This window comes from Vigna unguiculata, chromosome 3 (assembly GCF_004118075.2).
Source record: "Vigna unguiculata cultivar IT97K-499-35 chromosome 3, ASM411807v1, whole genome shotgun sequence".
Lineage (NCBI taxonomy): Eukaryota > Viridiplantae > Streptophyta > Magnoliopsida > Fabales > Fabaceae > Vigna > Vigna unguiculata.
Window position 1 is genome coordinate 56,371,392 of NC_040281.1, and position 8,998 is coordinate 56,380,389.

Sequence of the window (8,998 nt, forward strand, 5' to 3'; positions counted from 1 at the left end):
ATTGAAGGTTGCTGAGAAGGGACTGCAATTAGTAATAGGGTTCACTTGTGTTGTTATTGTATTATTCGTACTGTTATTTTAAAGTTCAATCTGTTTTGTACTATTGTTAAATGAAGAAATGAATTAGTTTGATTATGTTGATATTAGTCCCAACATGTTCAAAATGACATCTTAATCTGAGCATTGAAGTAAGTGATATTGATCTAAGCTTGAGAAAAATTAAATTGATCTAAGTCTGGAAGAAGTTAAATTCATAACATTATTCATCCTCATCAAAATGCACTACATCAATGTTTGACAAAAGTGAAATTGAACGAAGTTGAAAGAAAGTCAAAATGCAGTACATCAATAATGAATCCTACATCAGAAATTCCAAAAAATAACTAAGACGTTTGTAGCTGCTATCATGGCCTCCTCCTAATCTGTAATTTCATCCTAAACTGCTGATATGATTCTTCTGGTGTTGGTAGTGGTGCTGATTGACTCTCCACTTCATTCCTTGGTGGTTTGAGTTGTTTGAGTTTCAACAGTTGGTGCATTCTCAACAGTTGGTGCATTCTCAGCAGTTTGGGCATCTGGTGCAATCTCAGCAGTTGTTGTAGTCTGCTCATCCACAAGCTTATCTGGACAATTGTTTCTGTTATGTCCAATCTGACAGCATATGCTACATTTTTTTCTACGAGCAAACACAACCCAGAAAACCCTAAACCCACTTACCTCGTTGATGATGATTAACTGAAAAATTGAAATGAAGAGCGCAACTGCAATCGCTATTGCAATCCAATGATGAAATAGCAAGTATTAGCTGCTTCCTCTGCAAATCCGAGCTCAAGAAAGACGAAGATGAAGAAATTTCCCTAATTGCAAAATTTCCCCTAAATTAAAATATTAACGTTAATTAGCCATATGTATAGTACACGTAACACACCTTAATACAAATTGTGTCAATGCTCCGTTAATGATTTAAACAGCGTTACAAAAAAACACCAAATAAAATACAAATGGCGAAAATGAGAACCATTTTAAACATTCGGTAAATATGAGGACCATTTAAACATTATGTCAAAATGAGGACTATCCGCAACAAACACTACGAAAATGAGGACCATAAAGATATTTAAACCATATTAAAAATATCTTTAAAATACTAAAATGGTGTATTTTTAATGCTCAGTAGATGACAACACAAAAAAAAAACTCAATAGAAAAATTAGACTCGAGTGTCAAGTATCCATGAGATATTTTTGTCATACCCAAATAAAAAAAAATATAAGTTGAGGGATAAAATAAATAGCAAAAACTTACAAATTTATAACTTTTTTAATTTATATCGAATTATACATCTAGCTTTCTCCTATCAAACTAGTAAATAAATGATAATTTAAGCGCAAGATTAATAGTTCTTACGTACACATATATAACATGGTAACATCAGGACAAGAGTTTTACTTCTAGAAAAGAAACCCAAAGCAATATCAGGATATAAGAATCGCAACAGTTCAAGGATTACAAAAGACAAAAATAACCAAAGTAAATGATAAAATGTTGTTTCCCTTTGGCAATAACTTCAAAACTAATAAAATAAGAAGGGAAGTTTGCTCTTAAAACTATGTTAAATTTACTCCAGATCTATCTACTCTATGGTTTACACAATGCACACTTTATTAATCTGTACAAAGTGAAGTTTCAAATATCAATGGAGCAGTCTGATGTTGAGTCGTCTGAGCCATATAGAATGAAGAATCATATGAAGCACATCAAATGACTTAGCCGGTCGATTCAGCACAAAATGTCTCTGAACTTTCATCACTCTCTTCTGCAATTTTAAGTACTTAGTACGAGGAACACTTTTCAGTATTGTTTTGATTTCAGTTATCCTTTTGGACGGAATATGCAACGAAAACTTCCTCCAATCAAGAACATCACTAAACGGAAGTTGATAGTAATCTGAAACAATTACCGGAACACATCCTGCATTGATAGATTCCACAAGTCGAGGACTCGCCACTTCATATCCACTAGGGCACAGGCAAAACCTGCTTTGTCCCATTAAACCATGATAATCCACGCCTTCAGGAAGATACTCATGCACTTGAACTTCTTCATCTTTGTCTTTCCAATGTTCAAGTAGCATCTCCCTGATCCTACCATGAGCCCCTCCAGCGAAGAAAGCAAGTATAGAACGATTACTAGGATCATGACCAGGAATCGGTGAACTCAAATTATAACCTTGTAAGTTGATTTCAGGCATTGGCACATCTTTCTCTGGCTTGAATCCTTCAGAGGTGTTGGCATTGCATAACACTCTTATCAAGTTCTTGAAAAGCTCTTGCCCAGATTCCTCTCGTGAAATATCTGGAGCCTGGAACCAACAAAAACACATGTAAAATTTTCCATCTAACATCATTAATTTAAACAAAATCTAATTGTTTATGTTGTGTGTAAATTGTTACCCAGTCATGACAAGAAGCTAAGAAATGATCTGCACCGGTGCTTCTGTTCCAGTACGGGTACCTGCTGGCTATGATGTTGGTGTAATCAATGGTGACCCGCATCAGTTCGTCTCGAGAGTACGTGGTGAGAGGGTTGTATAAATACCTCACGATTTGGGCCACACTTAGGGGTAGCATGAACACGTGGGCCTCATCTGGATGGTGGGCCGCGAATGGGCCTGTTATGTTGTCCACTTCAGCTATTACGTGTCCCTCGATGCCGTAAATCGAACTCATGGGCCCTACATGGACCAAGGGTGTCTCACCTTCTCTATAGGTCCATACTTTGAATCTCTTCAACATCTCTATGTGACTTCTGCACCAATGTTTCTATCAGAGTCATGACCATGGCCAAAATAAGGAACGATAACGGAAATTAATCATGGCACCGTCACTTACTGCGGAACTAAAATTCACGTAACGGGTTACGAAAGGAGAAACATGAATGAAGTGTGTTTTGGGTTACGAAATTGAATCAGAGAATCTTTTTAAGTCAATATTCTTATGAGTTGAAATTCTTTATTTCTGTTTTTGCTCAGAAAGGGTAACTCTGCATCTTGTTTTACAATTGTAGATTGTTACTCAATAAAACGATTCCATCAGTGTAAAAAAGGAAGAAAAAAATGAATATATTTGGTTACATTCTTATTTTTCTCATCAAATTATCTAATTAGCGGACGGGAAAATCTGTGTCTTAAGTGTTAATAAACCATGTATGGATTATTATATTTTCTTTGACAAGTTACCATATGCTTAGTTGGATATCATGAAAGACAAAACGAGCTCATAAAAAGACAAGGGTTTACACATTTTACAATAACGTGTTATATATCACTTTTTTTTTGGCAATATAAAACTATCACTAAATTAACATACATATATAATATATCAATTTAAACCTATGACTACTTTGGTTGTGGGTAAGTTGATTATCAGTTACAATGCCTATCTTATGCGCTATTTTTTACTGTTAGGAAAACATATTTATTCTTGATAACCTAAAAAACATTGACAACCAATAAGTAACCGATGAACAACTTGTGTAAAGTTTTAGTACAGATCTGTCATCATTTTTTTAAAATATTATTAAAGAAAACCCGTATCTCGTGTATATATAATATAACTTCCATTTAGCTTCAACTTTAACGCAAAAAAAAAAAAATTAATCTTCAAATGTCCTAATTAATTTTAAACCTACATATATACATGTAACAAATCCCTCAAGAATTAGGTGTGTGTGCAAGGCATGCATGAGAGCGGAAAAAAAAAAAGCGGAAGTTATGCAAATGGAAAACTTAAACTAAACCGTGAAAGTTACTTACTGATGAAAAGCATAAGCGTTTCTGTAAATGTTTCCTCTGGGAACAAAAATCTCTTCTTTTTCTGAGGTGAAGTTTCTTCTTTGTATCGCTCTACGGATAGCTGCTCTTGCTTCAGCCAAATCTTCTTCGATTCTCATTAAACTGTTATTCAAATTCCTCTTCTTCTACATATATTCAACACGATTAACTCAGTAATAACAAAAAAGGCACCTAAATTAAATATTCACGAAAAAAAAAGGAAGAAAAACACACTTTAATGAGAAGGGGTGTTGCTTTGAGAATGGTAGCGTTAACATCTAGCGAAGGCGTGAGTGAAAGAGTACTATGTTGTTCCTTTGCGGCGTCGAGAGTCTTGAGATGCTCCTCGGACGGTAAAACGTTGATGGCGGGTAGAAGCGGAGCTACGTCGTTTCGCTGATGTGCAAAGAAGGCGAGGAGGATAAGAATAAGGAACAACGTTAGGGAGAAGACGAGGCATGAATGGAACGTTGGCATGGTGGTTGTGGTGTCAGTTTTCTGGATTTGGTGATGGATGGTTACTTCTTCAATTGTTCTTCGATCTCACTCTTGCATATATATGATCGATCAATGATTACGCTATGAACATTATTTGGTACTGAAAAGAGATGGGAGGAGAGACACAGCATGAGGAGAGTGATGTCGAACAAAAAAGTTGACCTACAATATTACAGACAACACACACTTACTTTTGTGGTTTTGGTTCACAAAAGTTGGTCAAGGTTTAATGAAACATTTTCTGAATGTATACTTTTTTATTTTTGGTATATTTTAGGTGAATGTATGATTTTTCTGATTTCATACAATACTAGGATATATATTATTTACTCGTAGAAATACGTTGATTGTGGGGAAAAAAATGTGAGTGGATAGTAAAAGGAAAGGAATAAAACAGTTGTCAACATTAATTGTGCTGACCTATGATTCGGTTTCGGTGTGTTTCTGCGTTTTGTTTTTTGAAATTTAAAGTTATTAGTTTTTACTTATCTAGATCTACTTCTTCTTGAACGCAATTTAGTTCTAAATTACTTTTTTAGACTAGAAAAAAAAATCAGATATTTTTAGATTGAATTTATATAAATATCAAATTAATGTATTTTTTACATTGATCATATATAAATATTGAATAACCCAGCATTGTTTGTTTTGTATTTTTACGTTTTTACCACGATTTTTGTGTTCATTAGAAGGATTAGTTTATTCGTGAGCAATACATTTGATCTAAAAGCTTAATATTATTTGGTTGAATTATCAAATTCAAGATCCACGGTTTTTCTTTAAAAATATCTTGATGGATTAAGAGAAAAAAGGTTGCTTAATCCCAATTCTTAAATAACGTGAAACTTAATAGAAACATATATTTTTATTATTTTTCTATAATGGTAAAAACCATAAAAGAAAATTAAATATACTTGAAGAAATAGAGATGCGAGAAATTAATGTAACACGAAATAAAAGAAAATTAGTAGATAATTGTTATTGATAAAAAAAGTAAAAAATTGATGTGAATGCAAAAATATAGGTTGATCGATTTCTCAAAATGAGAAATCAAAAAAAGATACTGTATTTGGGTATCATACCAAAAAGGTTTAAAAACACTTGACAAAAAGCTACATGAAAAGAAAAATAATCAAATATTGGATAAGTGTCAAGTTTCAAAACTTCATGTTACACATAGTAAATTGAAAATGTTAATGTAATACAAGAATAAATGCATCATTTATAAGTTAGGATTAGTAATAAGATCATATTTCACACACACTATATACCTATATAACATATACGACAAACTAATGAATTACCACTAATTCTCCATTTATTTCTCAATTATGTTAAGAATCTTTCATTTATATTAGAATTCTCTACCACCTTACAATTGCTCTTATTCGAACTTCTTCAGTTATTCAATAGAAGTTATTTTATCGTTTTTTATCATTTATTTTTGTAGTATTTACAATTATGCAAGTTATTTTAGTACAAGTTATCATTCCGCAACTTACTTTTTACAGTTTATATTCATGCAAATAATTCGAATTTGTTTTCTTACCTCTCTTTGAACATACATACATTATGTGTAATTACTATTTTTTTTTTTAAATTAAGTCATTTTACTTGATGTTTATGTTCGGACAAACCCCTTAGTTATTTATTAATATTTGTTGTTCTCTAGATTATAAAGGTTTTATTATAAAAATTACAAAAGCAAACACAAAAATATTACTTAAATATTTTGTAATGAAGACAAATAAATTCTAACAATCATGAATATTAGTTTTGATTGTCTGAATTGCAAATTTGCCTAAATTACAAATTATAGAAATTAGTAATTTAAATAAAAAAGTAAGAGTAAGATTTAGTTTACATATTTTAATTTGTATTTTCACGTAAAACAAATAACGTAAAGGCAAGTCGCTTCAAACCACAACCTCTACAAAATCTTAAATCTGGATTTTGTGCTATGGATTGAGCTTTAGGTACGAGGATTTTCATAATTGGAAAACGCCAAGTATTACATTATTGATTCTAAACAAAATCCATGATTTATTTATTATTGATTAGGACTGATTTAAAAACTTATGATTTTATATTTGAGGCACTACATGGTTTTTAAAACATATATAAAAAATGATTCTATACTAGTGACACCATTGAAACAACAAATTTTGAATTACTTTAAATTATTTCAAAATAGAGTTAATATTTATTTTGATACTTTATTTTTGTTTAATTTAATGGCACTAATGGGTACCCATTTTTATCTTTTATTATACATATTTGTATATGATTTTTATTTCATTTCTTATCTTTATGATGGAAAAATATTTCTTTTTCTATAAAAACTAATAATGATAAAATATGCCATGTTCTTCTTTTATTATCTGAAAAACATATTTTGTATAAATAAATACATTAGAATATCACAATATTAAGTCTAATGTACACAAAATATTATAAGTTTGTTTTAGTGTTTACTTCAAGGCAACTTAGTTATGAGAAAAAGGAATGTGTTAGAATAAAAAAATTCAATAAAAAAATTTATTTAATTATAAATAATTTAAACTTTTTTTTGTGATAAAATATGTTATTTTGGTAAAAAAAATATTTTAAATTCTAAAAATTATAAAAAAAATGCTTAAAATCAGATAATTTTGAATTTTACTTAAAAAAGTAAGATTTTGAAATTTTTATATTTATAAATTTATTATCTTTCTTTTTTCATTTATATGTACTATTACCTCGTGAATTTAACTAAGATCAAGACGATTATAGCTGCACAAAGAACGCAACACTATTTTTTGAAAAACGAAGATAAAAGTTTCTTCCATACTAAAAATAGTTCGTATTTATTTTTTTGCCATGTTAGGATTAGAGATGGTAACAGGATGTAGTAGAATGGGGTGGGGATAGGTTTTACTATCCCATATTCATCTTTATTGAAAGAATTCATCCTTATCCCATACCAAATTCAACGGGTATAAAACTTTTGTTTCATCCTCATTCCCACCAGATAATGGATATATACCCATACTCGTTTTCTTATTGTTTCAATATTAATTAATTAAATTTTACAAAATAATAAAAAATTACAGTAAAGAAAACATAATATTATCAAATATTCAATATTAAAATGAGGGTTGCTTATTCGATATCAAATATTTAGAAAAAAAATCATATTATATTATAATTGTATACATTAATCTCGTGCTTTATTTACAAATTTTTCAATTTGATAATTTTTTTAATCTTACTATATTATTATTTATTTTCAACTACTCAATCAAAATCGATTATTTAAAAAAAATAAAAATTGAATTGTGATTCATTTTTATTTAATTATAAAATGAGTGAAATATGTTTTTAATTTTTTTGACAAAAAATTATAATCCGTTTTTAGTTCAAAGTTTAATGCAGTTTGACTTTCAAATTTTTAAAATAAATAAATATAATTATCGTAACCAACTCAATTGTGTTAGATATTTTTTATATATCAAACAATATTTAAAATTTGTTTTAGAACGTTTGATACTTATAAATAAAATTGAATGTCGTTGAATTAAAATTCCATTATTTTTAAAGTTTTGGAGTAAATACATGTGTCAAATTTCCTATAAAAAAGTCAAAAGGAAACATTAACTTTAAAGAAAATTATTTTCTCTTTCATCTTTTATTTAAATTCGAAGCTAACTTTCATTTTGTTTACGAATATATATATATATATATATATATATATATATATATATATATATATATATATATATATATATATAAACTTGTTTTATGAGTGGAATGAAAGTACAAAAGAGTAGGGCAAAGTTTTGTTTGTCTTTCCGGTTCCGAACGTACGGCCGACAGAAATAATGCTTTTTTGAGATTCTGTGATAATAATTTGAAGACAAAATAATTAATTTGGTATAGAAAGCTTTCTTATTCCATAAAGAGGTAGAGGAAGGAGTGCAAAATGAAAGAAAAAAAAAAGTCGAAGCTCGTTTTTTGAATTAAATAATCTTTTTCTTAGTTTATAATTAAATATTTATTGTCGTTTTTAATATTTTATTCTTTTTTATTACTATTATTTGTAACTTTGTAATTTTTGTTATTATCTTATCATTATTCTTATTTAATAATAATAATGGTAAACAAGCACAAATAAGACAACAAGAAAGGGAGTAATTAAGGTTATGTGGGAGCAAGCAAGTGAAACAAATGAAGCAATGGTTATAAATCAAGAAGAACATGACTTCCAATTAAGTGCAACAATGCTCTCTTACTTTTAAGATCAATATGAGAGAAAGTAAGTGAATCAATATGAGGATAAACTTTTGTTTTTTCTAAGATATTAAAAGGTAAAAATAAATGATTTTGAAGATAAAATTCTTGAAAGTTTGTGATGATTTAACTAATATGATTGATTAAAGAATAAGTTTTAATGGATTAAAAAATAAGATGATCAAATTGTTATTGACATTAGAAGTAATATAAAATGATAAATACGAGTTATACTTATTTTATAAAATAATTTTTAATGAAATAAATTTTAAAAGAAAACAATTATTATAATAAATAAATAATACAATATATTTGATAACACACTAAAAATTAAATGTTTAGATATTAAATATTTTTGTGGTAAATAATTTATTAACATGGGGTATTATTAATTTGTCT

General features: G+C 28.9%; 1 protein-coding gene across 2 annotated transcripts; it reads right to left on the minus strand.

The window, feature by feature from the left end:
• Window positions 1–1,440: 1,440 nt before the first annotated feature.
• On the minus strand, window positions 1,441–4,519 carry LOC114177412 (probable glycosyltransferase At5g20260). 2 transcript variants are annotated; one of them, XM_028062739.1, is made up of 4 exons: window positions 4,067–4,519; window positions 3,815–3,978; window positions 2,454–2,805; window positions 1,441–2,362 (listed from the first exon to the last, which is right to left on the minus strand). In XM_028062739.1, the coding sequence occupies exons 1-4, from the start codon at window positions 4,307–4,309 to the stop codon at window positions 1,694–1,696; spliced, it is 1,428 nt and encodes a 475-aa protein (XP_027918540.1). In that variant the 5' UTR covers window positions 4,310–4,519; the 3' UTR covers window positions 1,441–1,693. The 2 variants fall into 2 exon arrangements, with proteins under 2 accessions (XP_027918540.1, XP_027918539.1); XM_028062738.1 differs by having other exon boundaries at window positions 1,442–2,362; window positions 2,454–2,808; window positions 4,067–4,518.
• Between the last annotated feature and the right edge of the window lie 4,479 nt (window positions 4,520–8,998).

Excerpts from the sequence above, each read along its gene's own strand:
- LOC114177412 (XM_028062738.1), bottom strand. The coding sequence starts at position 4,309 with ATGCCAACGTTCCATTCATGCCTCGTCTTCTCCCTAACGTTGTTCCTT. Across the intron at positions 3,979-4,066 it reads CAACACCCCTTCTCATTAAA|AAGAAGAGGAATTTGAATAA; the intron begins GTGTGTTTTTCT and ends GAATATATGTAG. Across the intron at positions 2,363-2,453 it reads TAGCTTCTTGTCATGACTGG|GCTCCAGATATTTCACGAGA; the intron begins GTAACAATTTAC and ends TGTTGGTTCCAG.